General features: G+C 42.6%; 1 protein-coding gene across 1 annotated transcript in view; it reads right to left on the bottom strand.

Moving 5' to 3' along the window:
* Positions 1-1,752: 1,752 nt before the first annotated feature.
* The window catches only part of LOC137546166 (sodium/hydrogen exchanger 2-like), a 129,952-nt gene continuing 108,766 nt past the window's right edge, over positions 1,753-22,938 (bottom strand). Inside the window, exons 5-12 of the mRNA XM_068268247.1 lie at positions 20,898-21,103; positions 18,531-18,620; positions 15,817-15,887; positions 13,043-13,201; positions 9,654-9,750; positions 8,731-8,865; positions 6,205-6,295; positions 1,753-2,424 (exon numbers count right to left, since the gene is read on the bottom strand). Coding sequence (XP_068124348.1) covers positions 2,063-2,424; positions 6,205-6,295; positions 8,731-8,865; positions 9,654-9,750; positions 13,043-13,201; positions 15,817-15,887; positions 18,531-18,620; positions 20,898-21,103 — 1,211 coding nt within the window. The 3' untranslated portion in view covers positions 1,753-2,062. The remainder of the gene's footprint in view (positions 2,425-6,204; positions 6,296-8,730; positions 8,866-9,653; positions 9,751-13,042; positions 13,202-15,816; positions 15,888-18,530; positions 18,621-20,897; positions 21,104-22,938) is intronic.

Raw genomic sequence — 22,938 nt, forward strand, 5'->3', positions numbered from 1 at the left:
CTTTGATGCACGTGTGTCAATAACTAAAAGTCAAATTACTTCATTGGAATTTGTGAACAAAGTAAAAGAATGCCAAGAGATGCCTGTGATAGATCCAGCTATTCCCTGACTCATAAGAACATTCTTGTTTCAGGAGAATAACTCTCTGGAGGGATTTACTAAAGTTAATGTGCAGAGAATTACACTTGAGTCCATGTTAAACATCCAGCCATAGGTGATGAATTTTCTTTCTTTCATTAATCTGCTGAGGCTAGGTTCACAGTGGGACGTTGCGTTGCATTACCTGTATAACAGGGATGGAACGAAAAAGTCACACTGCGCATTAAGCGACCTTTAGGTGGCATACAGTGAAGCATACAATCAACGAAAAGTATGCTTCACTGCCTCCCACTCCTGGACCTCCTATACCCTTTCAGACTGCAATCCAGAGCAGATAAGATTGCAAATGACCCATTCCAACCCGCCAACCACAACCTAAATCTACTTCCATAGGGTCACCGAATCAGGTCCATCCCCACCAGGACCTCTAGGTCTCTTCATTCCCCTTGTTTTTTTGCCCTAAATGCTGTGTTAACCAAACTATGTACACTATCCCCCCCCCCCCCCCCCATGCGTTTATGTGTATCCATATAGCATTGTATATGTACTTATGTACAGTATGCGTGCTCTGCATACGCAAGTCTGCTGTATTATGTGTTAAAAATAATTTCTTGTACCATACTCTGTACTTGGTGAATAAAATCTATTTTGATTCTCTGTTAATGCATGCTTTATACAGTGTTGTATTAATTGCAGTGCATTGGGATACTGTAGCATGCTGAATCTCAGCGCACTGCATGCATTGTGAAGGTTCCATAGATTTACTATTGCAGTGCGACTTTATGTGTTAAGGTGCCCCCATAAAGTCGCACCGCAATGTCCCACTGTGAACCTAACCTGAATCTAATTGTCTGTTTAAAGGAAAGACTTCATTACTCTTCTATTCACTTCTCACTTAGTAAATCACCCCCATTGAATGCACTCATCTTCTTCCCTCCTTAGCGTGCATATGTTTGCTTCAAACAGTAGACGTTTCAGGACAAATGTGCCAGTAGGGGTCTTTTCACACTATACACGTTGTCTTCCGAAAAGATTGTAGTACAATGGTGGAGAAAAGTCACATTTCACATTAGAAGTGCAATGCAATGCATAAAGTGAAACATACAATATACTGAAAGTATGTACACATGCATGTTACCTGGTAAACTGTGCATTAAGTTGAGGGAACCCCCCACACTGCATCTGATGTGAACTTACCATAGAAACATAGTTGGATCTTGTTGGGATACTATATTGTCTGGTCGGGATACTATATTGTCCATTGGGACAAAATGCAACAAATGCAATGTGAATGGATCCTAAATCTTTGCAATATATAATAAATCTTTTTCGTACTATACATATGTGTAAGAGGAAATGTGCTATGCATGTCTCTGGTCTCTGTATCACAATCAATCACATCAGGACTGCAGATGACAGCATCCTTATCCTTACCAAAAGAACCAAATAATCATATACCTTCATATGAATCTATATAGAAAGATTTGGGGTATTTTTGGTGTACTTTGAGTAACAATGTATATATCCTGATGCAGCTCTATTGGAAAAAAATAAAGATTCTTTGAACTTGCGCCACCACCTGGTAAAATCACCAGAGCGTATGTTGTTAAAATGATAAACCCGATCAGTCTTTGAATTCTTACAGTACACATGTTCATCAGTTAAAATTTTAATTAGAAATTTCCATACATTGTAGAACTGTTTCAAAAAGAAGTTTTAAATAAGGTAAACAACTAATCTGGCATTATTTTAGACCAATCTACTGGGTCCACTAATCAAACTCCACACAGATATCCAGTTTCACAGTGGCACAAGTCTTTAGTGTTTTGTGTAGCACTAGATCTTCAAGACATCCGAAAGTGCATTGTGTTCAACAGACCAGCTGAATTATAAAAATATATATGGCAAAACTTTAAAGTACATATTTTCTGTAAGAAAGCTTCTTCATGCCTGCACTTTTTTACTATTTTGGAGATCGAGGGTCAGGCCGACTTTCCCTATGGCTCCTTTTTTGGTTTTCAGCCTCTAAAGAATGTCTGGTTCTTGGCGGTGGAAGTGGTGTGTCTTCATCAAATGCACCTCCGTCCTCCCTCAAGGTTCCAAACCTTGATTTAGGTAGCAATGGTTCCCAGGGTCCTCTTTGATGAGGTAATGTGTCTGCTGAACTGGATTCCTGAGTCTTACCATTCAACTTTTCATCTGTCCATTCCACCCTACTGTTTAATGGACCACGCTTCTGCTTCTCATCGTGCAAGATATGTCTGGCCCTAGGGTAGAAGTTCAACTCTTGGCTGGAGGTGCCACCCTCGGAGTCACTGTCACCTACTGTATATTGCAAAACATGTTTATATTCATAGCAAAAGTTATATGACAAATTAACACAGTGTACTGCTGATATGTATTTCTGTGTAACAATATTTACATTTCAGAGATAAAATTTGTTAATGAAATCACTATATTTACTAATGCATCTTTTGCCTGGTACACACCATGCAATTTCCAGACAGATAGATGGGTTGAATTGGTTATTTCCGACAGGTCCTATCTGATTTCTAATTGTTTTTATGATCATTTTTATGATCACTTCTATACAAAATCATTCAGAAAAATGATTGGAAATCAGATCAGACTTGTCGGAAATAATTGATTCGACCCATCTATCTGACGAGAAATTGCATGGTGTGTACCAACAGTAATACAATACTCGATGGCCATCAGATCAACCATCTGATAGATCCCTCTCTGATCTAATCTGAAACGATCGATCAAGTGAAAATGTCATACTCACACAAACATTTTATTGATCTTATTAGGTACCACAGACAGGGCCGGATTTGTACTTTTTACCGCCCTAGGCCAACTATACCGTCTGTATGGTTGATATCTGTGTGCCCCAATGAGAATTCTCCTTATTTTCCATCATTGGTTTCACAGACAATAGCTATTTTAGTAATACGCATATAAATTATAGGTTATGTTTTCCTTAAAGTGAACCTTAAGTCAGGAAAAAAAATGAGTTTTACTCACCTGGGGCTTCTACCAGCCCCCTGCAGCAGTCCTGTGCCCTCGCAGCCACTAATCCTCTGGTCCCCTGCTGCCAGCTAGTTTCATTTTTGCCGACAGGCCCGTCAGGACTGGCCACGTGTAGCTTTTTCCGCATTCCCGACTGTAATTAACGCTATTGCGGACCGCAACACCTAAAAAAATATGCGTTGCCGCATATCTATGCGTTCGTAATGCGGCAACGCGTATTTTTGTACGCGTTGCAGTCCGCAATAGCGCTAATTACAGTCAGGAATGCGGAAAAAGCTACGCGTGGCCAGTCCTGACGGGCCTGCCGGCAAAAACTAAACTAGTTGGCAGTGGGGGACCAGAGGATTAGTGAGTGGCTGCGAGGGCACAGGACTGCTGCAGGGGGCTGGTAGAAGCCCCAGGTGAGTAAAACTCATTTTTTTTTCTGACTTAAGTGTCTCATTAAGAACTTTTAAGTTATGTTTGCCATCTCGTTAATGATGGACCCATTTATTGTGTCACCATGTGAGTTAGGCTGATGTGTACAGTACCTTCAGGATAGAGCTTACATGTCTTGCAGGGATGATAAGTACAGGACAGAGAGTTCAAATGTTAAAGCTGTCCTTGTAGATAGGGATGGCTGCATAGAACAGCTTTACTGCCCTTCCCTGAGCCACCCCTAAATTTCTAATGCCCTAGGCCATGGCCTATGTGGCCTTGCCAGAAATCTGGCCCTGACCACAGAAAATGTGTTTGTCTTTCATCAGGCACTTTGATAAGGATAACAGATTTAAACTCCATTGTTACACATTTTCACTGTGACCATGTTGCAGACAGGGGCATCTTATTATAAGACATAGCAATGAGAATAAATCTTTTCTCCCTACCAGAGTTTCTCCATATCAGTGCTGTGTACATAAGTATGAATGCCCTCATATTAGATCATCACAGTGCATAAAAAATGACAGTGCTGAGTGGACCAGTTTATCCAAATCAAATTAACTTTTGTTCTGTCTATATTAAGGTAAGAAGGAAAATCATCTTGGATTAGCTGAAGATACATTCAAAAAATTGCTAAATACAAACTGGTATGGTATCTAAATGGATGTGTGGAAGTTAAGTATTGTCTGTCAATGGCATGATAAGAGGCAAGATACTGACACAAGATACAGGTGTTGTCTGGTCTCTGAGGAAGCAAGCAACCCTCACGGAACGGCTGTTAGCCCCCATACACCTTATCTGTATCATTTGGGGATGAAATAAATTGGTGTTTTTCATCGCTACTCTACTGGTGTCCAGATGCTTTTGTCTCTCTATTGATATATTGGATGTCTAACAATCCGGAGGCACAGTGAGTCACCTGTTACCCCTGGGAATAGGGATCTTGAGTCTCTTGTGACCCACGTGTTGCATATATTAACCCTTGGGAACTGCCAAGTCTTGTATCTAGTGCCGACCCCTTCTTTTTTCCTTATGTTTTTGGAAGCATAACATAGTCAAGATCTTGTCTACATTATGCTTTGATGAAGGGGACCCTTCATGGCCTGAATCAATTGTCTGTCCAAGGGTGTAACTAGAGGGCAGCAGCTCCTGCGATTGCAGGAGGGCCCAGAGCTGTACGGGCCCTAACTACTAACCTTCCTTTCCTCCAATACAGGGTACTGTACTTCAGATCCGGTGTTTTTGTGGCTACACTTGCTATGGGTGTGTAACGATCGGTGTAACACAGAGAGGGTCTGATTACCGGTGAACTGCAGTATCACCAACAATGCAGAATATACCCGATTATTGATGATCTGCTGTATCACCGATAATCAGATATATATTCTAACCTCTGGACACCTGAGCAACGAGTGAGTGTTAATGCAACAGTAATACTTTGAGTTCACACAGAAGTAAGTACCTTCCGTGGCCTAGACTCTCCCGGGGGAGGAGCTAAGCAGAGAGAGGAAGGACAGAGTGTGAGGGAGTGTCACTAACAGATCTGGGAACTGCCTCTAACAGTAAGGCTAGTTCTCGAGGTCGGGCAAGCCAGGTCGTTAACACACAGACAGATAAGGTACAGATTCGGGAGACAGATACGGAATCCAATGAACAGGCAGGGTACGCCAACGGAGTATCAGAATAGCAGGGTACAGAATCAGGAGGCGGATACAGAGTCCAGGAACAGGCAGAGTTTGGCAACAGGCTATCAGAAATAGCAAGGTACAGAATCAGAGATCAAAAGGAATAATCAGGCAGGCAGAAGGTCATAACAAATAATACAGTATAATTTCCTAACTCTAAGGTGTAAGATCCTTGGCCGTCAACACCTTTGGAAACTATGCTAGAACACAGATACAGACAGGTCTGAGTGCTACCACTAAGTGATCGCAACGCCAGACAACCAGAGAATGACCAGCATCCAGTATATATACTTCAGTGCTCTCCATCACCTCCCTTAATTGCTGGACCAATGAAAGATGCTGCAAGTGTCAGCTGACCGGCCTGGTCAGCTGACCTTCTTCTGACTGCCATAAAAGCCATGCCTCTCTGCGCGCACATGCGTCCTCCTGAACCAGTGTGGACTATTGGTCCCAGCCACACCAGTCATGTGTTGTAATGTAGTAGCCATATGGGATGCGGAATCCGCCACCACGCTGTCCGAGCGTGCGGCGTTTTCTCCGCGTCCCACCTTACTGTGAGAGGCAGGCCTAAGCGTACAAACCGCCGCGTCAGACGCGGCGGTTTCTCCGCGTTCCTCTATGACAGACGCGGAAACAACCACCTTATCTTGCGTCCATGCGGCGGCTTTTCCGCGTTTCTTCACAGGGTGTGAAGATTTTGATGACCGCACTTGTTTTATGACCCTTGTGAGATGGATTCCAAGGCCGTGAAGAGCACCAAGAGGAGGCAAGGAAAGGGGTGAACATTGGGGAGCCCCATGAATTGTAGTTACGCCACTGTGTCTGCTGATAGAATAAACAGAGCTTGCATTTGAGAAAGTGGTGTGCTAACCTTTTTCTGGACTTTGCTATTACGATTGATGGTTTTAAGTTTTAAAACATATAAGACAAATATATATGCTTCTATTTAACTTAATAAGTGTCTCACCTCGAAAAGAAGCTGCAGCTTTTCCTTTTGGTCTGTCAGACAACTTTGTGTGTCCCGGAAGTGACAGAAATCGAGCTTGATGAGCAGGAAGCTAAGAATAAAGTCAACAGTATTGTTAAACTTGTTTTTCAACAATCAGCATACAAGCAATGTTCATCAGCCATACTGAGTAAACAAGACTGTTAAAACAAAGTGTTATTCCAACTAAGATTGGCACTACTTGTTCCTCATAAGATGCAGGTACAGCACATATAGCAGAATAATGCTAGGTACACACAATACATTTTTGCGTTCGATAGATGCATTCGATAGATAACTTCCGTCATGACCGATATTACTTTCGATCGTTTTGTTGCTCGATTTCTCATAGAAGTGAATTGAAATTGATAAGAAAACATAAGACAATCAAGCGGAAAAACGAATAAAAAAATCAATCAAAGGAAAATTGGCAGAAAAAATGCATTGTGTGTACCAAGCATTACACAGATGCCACAGGCTCAGTAAAAACCTGCAACACTTGCTGCCCTAAACGGCTCTTCGTGGTTACCGTATTTTGGTTGACCAATCCCTTACATTTCTGTGAGCTGCCTGTATGGCACTATGAAAAGAAGTTAATGAGCAAAAGTGAGCTGTGCAGGGAAAACAACAATAGGTGCTCATGTACGATGACATCCAGTTTGTGGACATCAGGTATACATGTACAGGAATGGACAATGATTGGTGGCTGGAACGGAGAGATTTAGAGCGGCTCTTACCTCCGCAATGGGGGTAAGAGCCGCTCTGAATCCCTCCATTCCAGCCACCGATCATTGTCTTCGCCAGCTGTCCCTGATGCAAGCAGCTTTTTGTTAACAAAACACCGGCGATTTAAGCTCCGCCCCCCGCATCACTGTCATAAGCACAGCCTGTCTAATAGCCACTCTCTCTGAAGTGTCAGTGCTGTTTATAGAACGTGTGCTGGGGATAGAGCTTCGTTAGTCATCTCAGCTATCAGGTACAATGAGTGAGGCACAGTGAGCAGCTCCTACCCCCGCAGCTACGGAGGATCACGTGCTGAGCGGAGGTCAACATTCTCAGCCGCTGCCTGAAGGCATATGTAATGAGCAGGGGTTAGTCCATTCTCCTGCAGGGAGGGGGGAGGGACATTGTGGCAACCAAAAATTTTATTAGAGCAGGGGATACGATCTGACTGGCTGGCAGCACTAGGGGGGCAGAATGCAGCAGATGCAGAGTAGAGGGGACTCTTGATACTCAGCTGCAAGTCAGAAATTTAGGTCTGATGCGAGTATAAGTCGACCCCCCTACTTCACAAAAGTAGATCAGACCTAAATTTCTCGACTTATAGTCGAGTATATATGGTAAATTGCAGTTGTTTACCCGCCTTTACCTAAACTGTGGATAAACATAATTGGGCTTGCTTACTAAAGCTGTGCCCGTCATTGGTTATAAATTACAATCCAACAAAACTTAAAAAAACGCTGGTGCTGATGTGTCCTATTAGTGATGGTCAGTGAGATGCAAATAATTCCACGTTGATGCAGGATTATGTATTTTTTATAAGTGTATGCAGCTTGACAATGGACCAAAAGAATCTCAGGGTGACTAGATACTGTACTGGTCAGAGAGGGATCTAATGCCTGCCAACAGACTGCCGACAGATTTCCAACAGATTTCAGCATAAACTTTTATTAGAAATCATCATCATGTTTGACACACAGTGGTGTTACCCAGCAGCCAAAAATGGCAGCCGTGTTCAGATGCAAGTCCATGGTGGGCTATGCCTTCAGCCTCATGAAAAAGAAGCCTAAAGCTTACCTGACGTGACATGTGACCTAATGAGATAAACATAGCTGCATGTAATATCAGCCCTACATAGAAATTGTCGGGAGTCTGAAAAATAGGATCGCTACGCAACAGTGATGTAAAGCCCCATCTCACATTGCAGATGCAACTTATGCTTACACCGCAACCATTACCGAGAACGTCAGCCAGCATGCTGCATGTTATTCCGATGGAAATCGTCACACAGCAAATGCAACTCTTTGGAAGCGTCTTTTTAATATAATTGTATCATGTTTCGATGCAATTATATTGTTGGGCAGCACGGTAGTAAGTTTGTAGCACTCTCGCTTTGCAGCGCTGGGTCCCCAATTTAAATTCCAGCCAGGGTACTATCTACATCTGCAAGTTTTTATGTTCTCTCTGTGTCTGCGTTGGTTTCCTCCGGGCACTCAGGTTTTCTCCCACATCCCAAAAACAAAGAAAGTATTTTGCAAGACAAACCACATATTGTGGGCCACGCTTTTAGTACAACTTTTAACTTGCATTCTGTGCAACTATATCGCAGGCCATGCAAACTGACAAGTAAATGCATCAACCTTACTAGCAATACTGTTCCTATGTTCGTAAGAGGTTAAATCTGCTCATGTATAACTGTTCAGACATTTCTGCTAAGCAGTTTTTGCTTGCTACAAAGAAATTCTACACAAGGAATGCGGACAACAGAAACTGAAATAAATTGGCTACCGTTTTGTTCCTTGTCAGGAGACTGTTGTGCTTCTTCAGGCTCTCTCTCATGCTGTGCCTTCGGCGGATCAGGATTTCTTTGGCTTGTTTTTCCATGGTCCCACTTGCAAGACTATGCCTATTGTAAGAGAGTGTCTGCAACAAGCAACAGATGTTTTACACACCTAAAAGACATCCAGTCTACCAATTAATGATGTAATAGCTAAAAAATAATTAGCAATGTACTACTCAATAATCTTTTCTACCCTGTGAGGAAGTGTAATGAGTTCTTGACACACCTGCTATGTAAGGAAACACAAAGAAAAAGAATACAGGAACACCATGGGCCCCAATCGGGTGCAGTATGTTTAGTATAAATGGTAGATAAACAGAATTTGATAAGTAAATACTCCAAGATCCAGGTTGCTTAAGCCAGAAACCACCATTTTAAACATGTTGGGAAGTACTGTCCCACTCGACCTTGGTGTTGAGGTCGTGGCTCCAGAAAAATAAAAATGATGTGAAAAATAATAAAATTCAACAAACAATGGGGACTGAACATAGGGAGAACAACAAACAGTCCCAAAAAGACAATACAATAATAAGAATCAATTTAAAAGGACGGTCAGTGTTGGCTTACCATCTGGTAGGCAAATGGAACAATTTTTCATAAATGTATTTTCAATCAAAGGACAGCACAATTGACCACTGTGCTTTGCTCTGACTGAAAATAAATTCATGAAACATCACTTGCCTTCTTTTTAAATGGATTTTAATTATTTATTGTCTTTTTAGGTACCTTGGTTTGTTGTTCTTACAGCTACTATGTCGTTTTGATTGTGACAAATGCAAATGTAGAATATTAGTAAAAGTTATCTTCTGTTTGACTGTGTCTAGAGCTAAACATTAATATCTAGACAGGCTTACATAAAAAGAAGTCTTACCCGCTGACGTATCTGGTAAAGGTTCTTGGATAGCACATCTCGCATCTCACTTACTTCATTTGGAGAAAGTGGTTTTACTTTATTTTGTTCATATGTACTGGTTTAGAAGATAGAAATAAATGCACTGATTACTATTCTTGGATTAAATTGCTGACACATAAATAAATCCAAACACTTGTTTAACTACTTCAGGACCACAGGTTTTATCCCCTTCAGGACCAGAGCAATTTTCACATTACACTCCTCAAAGAATGATTGAAGACTCAGAAGAAATTGCTTGGATGTATATATTAATAAATTGTCAATCTACCACACACCATTGCATTTTCATAAAAATTGACCAGAAAAATCCAACGCCTCCTATCAACTTTTATTGAATAAAAACAGGAAATCTGATCGGATTTCTTGTTCGAATAAAAAAAAAAGCTTTCAATTTTTCAGGAAATTCGATTGTTTTATCAAATTGCCTTAAAATCGGATCATTTTATTGGATCATGTGTGGTCACTTTTAACAAGATTTTGAATTGTAGATTGAGGCCTAGTTCACAGTGGTCAGTTGCGTTGCAGAATAATTTTGCATGACAACTCACTGCCCATACAATGCTATGGGGCTTTTCACAGTATTCTGTTGTAATGGATTGCGTTGCTGCATGCAGGCTTTGCATTAAACTTTATGTCCAGTCTCCATAGTCTCCCCATAGAATTATATGGGCAATGAGTTGACATGCAGAATTATTCTGCCACGCAACTGACCACTGTAAACAGGGCCTCAATCTCCAAAATCTGTGCACTTTTAAGTTGAAGAGCATTGTTCTAAAATTGCTGCACATTGTTTCAGTGAGTGTTGTACACCTTCTCATGTTTATCATGTTTATCAATTGCGTTTCTGCATCAGGTGAGCGGCACGTGTATCGGGAGCGGACGACACTCTCCCGCTGTCCTGACATGCAGGGAAGAGTGAGCGTCCTGCCCCCCGTCCTTCAGCTGTCTATACCGCCACCACCTCTGCTTACCAGGATTGTCGCAGACCAGTTCCCATGGAGATTCCTTCGCCGGACACCACCTGGAGAGCCTGGTCACCGGTCTGTTTAAAAGGGACCTCCCTTTCCTTAATAAGTTATTAAATGTCCTAACTAGAGGCGATGTGCCTGGATATATGTATTTTTTTCTTGTTTAAAAGGGACAACGCTTGATTTGGCTGGACTACACTAGACAGCCAATATTTTCCAGGTGAGACCAGTCCTGGGTGGGACAGTGGTTGATTGCACTTTTTGTTCCCCAGAGCGCTCTTTTGTTTGTTTTGTAGCTCTTTAAATAGGGCACACTCTGCAATCTGTATCTCTAGCTTTACATAATTGTGTGTGTCAGCAAGTCAGATATGACTTGCGATTTACCTAACAGTGACGTATTCTAGAGAAGGTAGTCTTGAATCAGGATGGTACCATTTACAGTGGCTTGCAAAAGTAATCGGCCCCCTTGAAGTTTTCCCCATTTTGTCACATTACTGCCACAAACATGAATCAATTTTATTGGAATTCCACGTGAAAGACCAATACAAAGTGTTGTACACGTGAGAAGTGGATCGAAAATCATACATGATTCCAAACATTTGTTACAAATCATTAACTGCAAAGTGGGGTGTGCGTAATTATTCAGCCCCGAGTCAATAAATTGTAGAACCACCTTTTGCTGCAATTACAGCTGCCAGTCTTTTAGGGTATGTCTCTACCAGCTTTGCACATCTAGAGACTGAAATCCTTGCCCATTCTTCTTTGCAAAACAGCTCCAGCTCAGTCAGATTAAATGGACAGCGTTTGTGAACAGCAGTTTTCAGATCTTGCCACAGATTCTCGATTGGATTTAGATCTGGACTTTGATTGGGCCATTCTAACACTTGGATATGTTTAGTTTTAAACCATTCCATTGTTGCCCTGGCTTTATGTTTAGGGTCGTTGTCCTGCTGGAAGGTGAACCTCCGCCCCAGTCTCAAATCTTTTGCAGACTCCAAGAGGTTTTCTTTCAAGATTGCCCTGTATTTGGCTCCATACATCTTCCCATCAACTCTGACCAACTTCCCTGTCCCTGCTGAAGAGAAGCACCCCCAGAGCATGATGCTGCCACCACCATATTTGACTGTGGGGATGGTGTGTTCTGAGTGATGTGCAGTGTTAGTTTACCGCCACACATAGCGTTTTGCATTTTGGCCAAAAAGTTCCATTTTGGTCTCATCTGACCAGAGCACCTTCTTCCACATGTTTGCTGTGTCCCCCACATGACTTGTGGCAAACTGCAAACAGAATTTCCTATGCTTTTCTGTTCACAATTGCTTTCTTCTTGCCACTCTTCCATACAGGCCAACTTTGTGCAGTGCACGACTAATAGTTGTCCTATGGACAGATTCCCCCACCTGAGCTGTAGATCTCTGCAGCTCATCCAGAGTCACCATGGGCCTCTTGACTGCATTTCTGATCAGCACTCTTCTTGTTCGGCCTGTGAGTTTAGGTGGACGGCCTTGTCTTGTAGGTTTACAGTTGTGCCATACTCCTTCCATTGCTGAATGATCGCTTGAACAGTGCTCCGTGGGATATTCAAGGCTTTGGAAATCTTTTTGTAGCCTAAGCCTGCTTTAAATTTCTCAATAACTTTATCCCTGACCTGTCTGGTGTGTTCTTTGGACTTTATGGTGTTGTTGCTCCCAATATTCTCTTAGACAACCTCTGAGGCCGTCACAGAGCAGCTGTATTTGTACTGACATTAGATTACACACAGGTGCACTCTATTTAGTCATTAGCACTCATCAGGCAATGTCTATGGGCAACTGACCGCACTCAGACCAAAGGGGGCTGAATAATTACGCACACCCCACTTTGCAGTTATTGATTTGTAAAAAAATGTTTGGAATCATGTATGATTTTCGTTCCACTTCTCACATGTACACCACTTTGTGTTGGTCTTTCACGTGGAATTCCAATAAAATTGATTCACGTTTGTGGCAGTAATGTGACAAAATGTGGAAAACTTCAAGGGGGCCGAATACTTTTGCAAGCCACTGTATTGGCTAATGTAAAAAGAAATAGAGAAGTATCTATTTCAGACGCTACAAATCCTAATTGCGCTTTTCTTTACTATCAGAATAAACGTTTAGAGAAAAATACATATCTACTGCACAGTGTGTGTTTCCAAGAGCTCATAGAAAAAGAATCTCAGGATAATTTTCACAGAGTGTTACAATCTCATTAGCCTCCAACACTCTTCACAGCATCAAAAAGCTGGTGGAATCCCCTGTAGACTGATGTAAGTGCTTTATGAATCAATACAGACCGTTGGATACAGAAAAACAAGAAGCACCCAGTGTGCTATTTTCCTGATTCCCAACGTGCAGTACTCACCAAAGTGAGGATAAAGATGGGTCTCTGCTCAGCCCAGATTCTGCCATCTCAATTGCTTGCTTTATTTCCAGCTTTTTGTATAAAGAGACAATGCTTGATTTTGGCTCATGTTCTCGTACCAGTAGTCTGCGCAGAAACTTTGCATCAAATTGTTTAAACCTATAAGCGACAAAACTCTTAAGTCAATATTTGAGATCATACCAAATACTTATATTTATTGATTTAGTTACATGACTAGCAAATAAGAAATAACAGACTGTTGTCCAGATAGTCATCACTCATCATACTGCAGAAACAGCAAATCTGATCTAAATGTAATTGTTGGCCGACAAAAAGAAGGTGCTAACCAGGGGCGTAGCAATAGCCATAGCAGCTGCTATGGGGCCCTGGAGCAGAGTGGGGTCAAAGTGATACTTGATATATTCACTATTAACTTTTTTGTGTTCCATCACCCTTAGTGCCCATGGACTTTATGCACTGCAAGAATTTAAATTGCCAATTAACTCATATCTGTAGGGTAAGGGCAGGTGGCATTGCTCAAGGGTGCCTACATCTGAGGTTTTTCTATGGGGTCCCATAATCTCTAGCTACGCCACTGGTGCTAACCAATGTTGACAACAAGAGATAATAGCCCCCACGTCCACAGAGAAAGGGGGAGGGGCTAAGGTGGCCATCACACTCCCCTACACATCCTTTATGCAGAGCAGAGTGCATATACTTAGGTTGCCGAGGCTCAGTTCCCTCCTCTTCACTCTGCAGTGCAGTAACATGCATTAGCGTTCCTCCACAAGGCCACGATGCAGATCACATAACATTGGGCCCTTACTGCTGAATGCTGGTGCATGCTGACACACTGCAGAGTGAGGAGAGAGCAGAGTCGCCACAACGTATATGCACTCTGCACTGCTCTCATTAAAGCGTACCTGAACTCCTCTCTGCTCTAAAAGATACACAACAGCATAATAACCTTTAAAAACAAAACATTTCTTAGTTACAGCTGATACAAATCCTGCAATACATCTGCACAGTTTCGAATTCCTGATTCATGAAAGCAGACATATTGTTTACAGTCTGTGCTTTCAAATGGGCTTATCTGCTTATCTGCCATAGGCAGTCATGTGACACAGGGGAGGATCAAATTACAACCTGTGATTAGACACAAATGAGGGGGAATTAAACAGGCTAAAGTCTCTAAATACATACAGGCTGCATTTCTCTACATTTTCCTTTTGTCCCGTGCAAGAGTTCAGGTCCACTTTAAGGAGGGCCTAGGGGTCACAAGCAGGCCACACTTGGGGGCATGTTTATTTTAGCATGGGTGGGAGGAGGCTTCCAGCCTAGATTACGACCCTGCTTTTATTAGGCTGATTGGCATCCCTCAAAAATTGTCTTCTGACACTTATGGGGAAGGTGAGACCTTCTAATGGCCCATACTCACGGGCAACTAAACTGCCTGTCGCTTGCACACGGGAGCGTGTGCGCGACAGGCCAGCGACAGCTCGTCGCCAGGTCCTTCCGCATACACACGGCGGAGGGACCTGGCAACTGATGCGGCGGAAGCTGTCGCTGTTGCCCCTCCCCCCGCCGGAAGCGCTGTCTATTTGTTATTATGTTGCTGTCGCTAGTCCGCGTACTCACGCGGACTAGCGACAGTTGCGGCGGAGTTGCGGCGGCGACTGTTGCCAGGCGATTGAAAGTTTCAATCGCCTGCCGACATCAGCGACGGGCGACAGTTCGGGGTGCGCGCGCGTGCAACGCCGCATACTCACGGGCGACCTGTCGCCGCAACACGCGCGCGCCGCGTGTTGCGGCGACAATTGTAACCCGTGAGTATGGGCCATAAGAGTTTCTTAATGATCCATACTGTTGTTCTTTGTAAAGCAAAGCAGCAATGTATTGGTACTATATAAATATATTGCAATAACTGTACAATAATACAATGTAAGAAAATGTAAATGACAGAGTAAGAGTTACACTGTATTTGAAATAAATATGAGATGAGCCTGCTATGTAGGAAGCACCATAAACAATATGCTATACCCTAACTAGGATGTTATTATTACAATCACTTTACTGCTTAAAATGGCACTATGGAGAAAAAACAAACTTTAGATACACTTTTCCCAGAGTAAATGCACTGAAAATGTTTTACTTCCTGTGTAGCTGTCACTTAAGCCTTATACACACGCACTACTGTCGGCTGAAAGTCCGCCCAGCAGGAGGGTCTGACGGACTCGTCGTTGGCTTCCGTAGTGCATGTGTACGCACCTTCACAGTACGTATTTTAATCTCACAGCTCTGGACCCCTTTCTGCGAGGTTTTGGATTAATCCATTTCCTCATGGGGGATACCCAAATTTTATTTTTCAAAAGCACCCACTGCAAAAATCCTATGAAAAGATGAGTTACCCTGTCTACTCATGTGCACTCCTTTATTGCCACTTCCATTAAAGGAGTGTTTTTGAAAATAAAAGAAATCCTGAGAATCCTCCATGAGGAGATGGACCAGTCCAAAGTCTTATCTGTAATAGGTCCAGAGTTGGCAGACTGTATTACCTACTGTAAATTACAGTTACATAGGAAGTAAAACGTGTATAGTGCATGTACTTTGGAACAGATGTACATCTTACATTTATAAGTACACATGACTTACATTTTGCAGTTTTTCACTATATGGACCCTTTAAGTATTGGGAAAAATATTTCAACATACAATGAACCAAAGTATAAAAACTTAGTGAAATACTGTGATATGACGTTTTAAGACTGAACCTACTTGTCTTTACAGTAGTTGTGTCCCCAGTGGCCACATACGTCCTCAATGCCTGCTTTTACATGATCCAAAAACTGTAAATAAAATAAGCATATATGATTAATAAATATGCACATTAGTTGGACAGCTCTGTCGACACCTTTCTTGGCTTATTTTAAAAATATCACAAACTTTATTGTCATCAAAATAACTTTATAACATCCATACATTTCCTATAGTATTCACCTTTAATGTTGATTTATCCAGTCCATATCAGAACAGGCACAGTACTGTGTGTCCAGTCCATATCAGAACAGGCACAGTACTGTGTGTCCAGTCCATATCAGAACAGGCACAGTACTGTGTGTTCAGTCCATATCAGAACAGGCACAGTACCGTGTGTCCAGTCCATATCAGAACAGGCACAGTACTGTGTGTCCAGTTCATATCAGAACAGGCACAGTACTGTGTGTCCAGTCCATATCAGAACAGGCACAGTACTGTGTGTCCAGTTCATATCAGAACAGGCACAGTACTGTGTGTCCAGTCCATATCAGAACAGGCACAGTACTGTGTGTCCAGTCCATATCAGAACAGGCACAGTACTGTGTGTCCAGTCCATATCAGAATAGGCACAGTACTGTGTGCCCAGTCCATATCAGAACAGGCACAGTACTGTGTGTCCAGTCCATATCAGAACAGGCACAGTACTGTGTGCCCAGACCATATCAGAACAGGCACAGTACTGTGTGTCCAGTCCATATCAGAACAGGCACAGTACTGTGTGTTCAGTCCATATCAGAACAGGCACAGTACTGTGTGTCCAGTTCATATCAGAACAGGCACAGTACCGTGTGTCCAGTCCATATCAGAACAGGCACAGTACTGTGTGTCCAGTCCATATCAGAACAGGCACAGTACTGTGTGTCCAGTCCATATCAGAATAGGCACAGTACTGTGTGCCCAGTCCATATCAGAACAGGCACAGTACTGTGTGTCCAGTCCATATCAGAACAGGCACAGTACTGTGTGCCCAGACCATATCAGAACAGGCACAGTACTGTGTGTTCAGTCCATATCAGAACAGGCACAGTACTGTGTGCCCAGACCATATCAGAATATGCACAGTACCGTGTGTCCAGTCCATATCAGAACAGGCACAGTAGTGTGTGTCCAGTCCATATCAGAATAGGCACAGTACTGTGTGTCCAGTCCATATCAGAACAGGCACAGTACTGTGTGTCCAGTCCATATCAGAATAGGCACAGTACCGTGTGTCCAGTCCATATCAGAACAGGCACAGTACTGTGTGTCCAGTCCATATCAGAACAGGCACAGTACCGTGTGTCCAGTCCATATCAGAACAGGCACAGTACTGTGTGTCCAGTCCATATCAGAACAGGCACAGTACCGTGTGTCCAGTCCATTTCAGAACAGGCACAGTACTGTGTGTCCAGTCCATATCAGAACAGGCACAGTACTGTGTGTCCAGTCCATATCAGAACAGGCACAGTACTGTGTGTTCAGTCCATATCAGAACAGGCACAGTACCGTGTGTCCAGTCCATATCAGAACAGGCACAGTACCGTGTGTCCAGTCCATATCAGAACAGGCACAGTACTGTGTATCCAGTCCATATCAGAACAGGCACAGTACTGTGTGTCCAGTTCATATCAGAACAGGCACAGTACTGTGTGTCCAGTCCATATCAGAACAGGCACAGTACTGTGTGTCCAGTTCATATCAGAACAGGCACAGTACTGTGTGTCCAGTCCATATCAGAATAGGCACAGTACTGTGTGCCCAGTCCATATCAGAACAGGCACAGTACTGTGTGTCCAGTCCATATCAGAACAGGCACAGTACTGTGTGCCCAGACCATATCAGAATATGCACAGTACTGTGTGTCCAGTCCATATCAGAACAGGCACAGTACTGTGTGTTCAGTCCATATCAGAACAGGCACAGTACCGTGTGTCCAGTCCATATCAGAACAGGCACAGTACTGTGTGTCCAGTCCATATCAGAACAGGCACAGTACTGTGTGTCCAGTCCATATCAGAACAGGCACAGTACTGTGTGTCCAGTTCATATCAGAACAGGCACAGTACTGTGTGTCCAGTTCATATCAGAACAGGCACAGTAGTGTGTGTCCAGTCCATATCAGAATAGGCACAGTACTGTGTGCCCAGTCCATATCAGAACAGGCACAGTACTGTGTGTCGAGTCCATATGAAAACAGGTACAGTAAAGACTTTTAAACTAATTATTGTGTTCTGTTCTGAACCTAAAAATGACTTTTGTATTTGAAATGTGAATGACAGTCACAGCAAAGATGCTGCTGAATGGCATAGTGTTTCAACTAGAATCACATTGCAACGCAAGCAGTGGAAAGAGAGTGCCGCGATTTGCCTGAAAAAAACAGTGTCCTTTCATTCAGCACATTGTGTGCACTCTGAAAACCGGATCAAATGGCCTTTTATGTGCATAACTGCTTTCAGAAGTTGCCTTGTTCAAATCTGGGTTTTTGATGGGCTTTAGGTCACCAGAAATGGCAAGTAGGGTGCCAGCTGCCAGATCTCACTAAGAAGGGCTTGGTTTTCAAAGACCTCTGGAGAGATCCACTCCTTACCTCAATTTCCACAGTATCGTAAATCACTACAAATACAATCTGCACCACTTTCAAGAAGTAAATGTTCACAATAAATAAAGCTATTGAAAAACAATAATGGAAATACCCGGCTATGGATTTCATCACTGATCATCTGCTGCTTTTTATTTGCTTTCTTCACATTTAAAAATTCCACAAGTGGACGTATAGTAATACCCTAAAAGAGATAAACAAACACATGTCTTATTCAGTCTTTCTTTCATTAGAACTAAAAATAGCATATTGTGAAGGGAGCTATTTTTATACCAGTAATGAGCAAAGTTATAAAATGAGGAAGGACTGGAACCCACTAGCAGTATGTTACTAAGCCATTTCTAAGCACTTGTAGTTTGAAAAGGTCGTGCTAATGTAATGCTATGGTTGAGATCCCACTTGAGTGATGTGATTTTATAAAATCACCCATAGCATTGCATTAACAAGAACTATGCAAATCACTAGCGCTTAGAAAAGTGGTGCTAGTGGGTTCCAGACCTAACAGCCCTGTCAAATCAAAGGATAAAGGCAATGAATTCACCACCTGTCAGCTGCTTTGTGCATCGGTGTGGTGCTTACTGGTATAAGCTTAGGTGAGCCAGTCTGTTCAGTAAGCAATTCAGTAAACTATTAAAGGTGTCCTTCAAGCTCTTTGAAAGTTCACTTCCTATATGTAAAATCTATGTAAATCTAATGGCTAACTTTTAAAGTGCTGGGAATTTCAGCTGGGCAACTGCCAGATGATGACAACGATAAGTATGCAGCCGATATTGCTAAGCATGAAACCTGGATGATGCAATTAAAGCTGGTCAGGTGGAATATAAAATGGGAAGAAAATAAAATACATATTTCTAGTGTATCTAAAAGAGTTTATATAAGGGACTTACCTAGCCTGCGTTTCTGCAGTTCTGAAAAAAGGCTCAAACAACCGTCCAACTTCTTGAGCCAGGACAGTCGGATTGCTTCACAACTGTGCAGCATCACATCTTAGATGTGTGAGCACTGCCATATGCCCTCTTATTACCATCAGAGACGCCATTGGCAGCCTGGGAAATAACAGCTTTTTCCAACTGCCAAGCAAGCAATATTCCCTCTGTGCATAGAACTCTCAGCAACATTCCGTACAGATCACCTGGCATGACTAAAGATGTCACCACCAGTTATAAATTTCAGAATGTAAATCGGTTTGATGAAAGATTTTGCAATGGGCAAACACTGACTAAATAATCTATAATTTAATATTTTTAAACATTAAGTTATTATATTAATTACGTTAACAAACACTCATGACCAAGCACCCACTATTGTTGTTAGAAGGTGTGCCACTGACTTAGATTGTTTGCCCTAACTTGGCTGAGCGGAGACACGCGACATAGGGTGAACACTGCAATAGAGAATATAGGGACTGATAAGAAGGCAGGAGATCCACCAGGTCTTAGGCCAGAAACCCACTAGGAGTGCTTTTCTGAGTGCTTTGTGATTTAAAAAGCTCTTGCTAATGTAATGCTATGGGTGTGATGCCACTTGTGCAATGCGATTTTATAAAAATCCCCCACAGCATTGCATTAGCAAGAGCTTTTTCAAATCTCTAGCGCTTAGAAAAGGCATCTAGTGGGTTTGAGCCCTTAGGGCTGGTTCACACTTGAAAAGCTCTTGTAATGCTATTTTTGTGTTCCAACCTGAGCAATGTGATTTTATGAAAATCCCCCAGAGCTTTTCAAATCACTAGCACTTAAAAAAAACTCTTGCAGTGTGAACCAGCAGATTCATATCTCAGTTACTATTTACAGCCAAAAGGGGTTACAAATATTAAACTTGTCTAACAATTATCAGATATTCATGATTTTAGACATAGGGCTCATGGACAGAACTGATTTAATGAATGTTCAAAGAGCTACAATACTAGTATTCACCTACATTTGCCCAACAGCTGAAGAAGAATATTGCAATTTGCAAATGCAAGACCTCCAGTATTGTTGAACATCCTTACAATTATATCCTTAAAGGGAAGGTCTGAGCACTTTAAAAATAAAAAATCCCCTTCCCTGGGGCTTCTTCCAGCCCCCTGCATCCAACCTGTGCCCTCGCCACAGCTCCGGTGGCTCCAGTTCCCTTCCTGTGGAGAAGCCGACCTCGCCAGTTCGGCTTCCGGGTCAGCTCCCGGGTTGCGCTAACTTCATCCGGACTGTACAGCGCAGGTGCAGAACTACTGCGCCTGCGCAGTACAGTCCGGATAATATCAGCATGACTGTGAGAGCCGCTTGCACAGGTGCAATGGACATCCTGCACCGGAGGGGACCCCGGACCACCAGTGGTGAGTGGAGCTGCAGTGAGGCACAGAACGGCTGGCAGGGACTGGAAGGAAGCCCCAGGTAAGTGGATTTTTTTATTTTCGCGCAGCTCGGATGTGTCCTTTAAAGCCCTTATTTTTGTTTCTTTAACTAAAACATTCCAATCTCACCTGCAGAAATACTGTGAAAAAGATGACCACAATTGCTGCCGTAATGAAAAGGTTCTTCCTTGGGAATGCAGGTGAGTTAGGCAGAAGAAACACCAGTGAAAAACATATTGCCCCTCGGAGTCCTCCATAGGCAATGATGAACTGGTCCTTCATAGTTAATGTTATTGTACGGAATCGGTTGATGATCTGAGTCAGAACAAACACACCTAAAAACAAAAATCTCATAAGACTTTGAAAAGCACTGAAAGACATCACCAGTATACATTGTTTTGTCAGAGACAGCATTTTGAGACTTAAAGGGACACTTAAGTCAAACAAAAAAAATGAGTTTTACTCACCTAGGGCTTCCAATAGCCCCCTGCAGCTGTCCGGTACCCTCGCCGTCTCCTTCTGATCCTCCTGGCCCCGCCGGCAGCCACTTCCTGTTTCGGTGACAGGAGCTGACAGGCTGGGGACGCGAGTGATTCTTCGCGTTCCCAGACACATTAGCACCCTTTATGCTGCTAAATGGTATATGATATATGCTATAGCAGCATAGATGGCGCTATTGTGGCCAGGAACGCGAAGAATCACTCGCGTCCCCAGCCTGTCAGCTCCTTTCACCGAAACAGGAAGTGGCTGCCGGCGGGGCCAGGAGGATCGGAGGGAGACGGCGAGGGCACCGGACAGCTGCAGGGGGCTATTGGAAGCCCCAGGTGAGTAAAACTCATTTTTTTTGTTTGACTCAAGTGTCCCTTTAATGGCACAGACTCTGTGCAGTTATTGTGCACTCAGCATATCAGCAATGGCGTTTTACGGCATTTACTGTATTTTTTTGGACTATAAGACTCACTTTTTCTCCCCCAAAAGTGTGTGTGTGCGTGTGTGTGTGGAGGGGGGGGGGGGGGGGAGAAGTTACTGCGTCTTATAGTCCAAATGCAGGGAGTTCCTGACTTGTGAATGCCTGCCAAAACGAACCTCCAAGCCGCCACAATGTCAGGGACTCCCTGTACTGTGCCCATGCAAAGGAGGATTCAGGGGGTCACAAAGGGGCATAAAGGAAGACACAAGGAGGACACAGGAGGCCACAAGGGGGACAGAGGAGGACACAGGGAGACAGAAGGGGTACAAGGGGGCATGAGGTACAAAGGGAGCATAATCCAAAAGATGCTTCTTCACCATGGATGCACCAAGTTTAGTATATATATTTTTTCCCTAGATTTTGTCCTTTAAACCTAGGTGCTTCTTATGGTCAGGAGCGTCTTATAGTCCGAAAAATACGGTATATATGTGTTTAACCCATTCAGGTTCCGTCGTTTTCACGTGAGAAATGTTCACCTCCCATTCATTAGCCTATAACTTTATCACTACTTATCACAATGCACTGATCTATATCTTGTTTTTTCCACCACCAATTAGGCTTTCTTTGGGGGGTACATTTTGCTAAGAGCCACTTTACTGTAAATGCATTTTAACAGGAAGAATAAGAAAAAAATGGAAAAATTCATTATTTCTCAGTTTTCAGCCATTATAGTTTTAAAATAATACATGCCTCCATAATTAAAACTCGCGTATTGTATTTGTCCATATGTCCCGGTTATTACACCGTTAAAATTATGTCCCTATCACAATGTATGGCGACAATATTTTATTTGAAAATAAAGGTGCATTTTTTCCATTTTGCATCTATCACTATTTACAAGTTTAAAATAAAAAAAATATAGAAATATTTCATCTTTACATTGATATTTAAAAAGTTTAGACCCTTAGGTAAATATTTACATGTTTTTTTTTTTTTATTTACATGTTTTGTTTTTTTTATACTAAACATTTTATTTGGGTACTTTTGGGAGGGTGGGAGGTAAACAATAGATTTATAATGTAAATGTGTGTTAATTCTTTCTTTTTTTTTTTTCAGGTGTAGTATTACTTTTTGGCCACAAGATGGCGGCCATAAGTTTTTTTTTACATGGCGTCACTCTAAGCGTAGCACGCGCTTAGAGTGACGCATCGGGAAGGAGACGGCCAGAAAAAGCACAGCTTCCGAGAGAAGCTGTCGCTT

Source organism: Hyperolius riggenbachi, chromosome 2, assembly GCF_040937935.1.
Source record: "Hyperolius riggenbachi isolate aHypRig1 chromosome 2, aHypRig1.pri, whole genome shotgun sequence".
Taxonomy (NCBI): Eukaryota; Metazoa; Chordata; class Amphibia; order Anura; family Hyperoliidae; genus Hyperolius; species Hyperolius riggenbachi.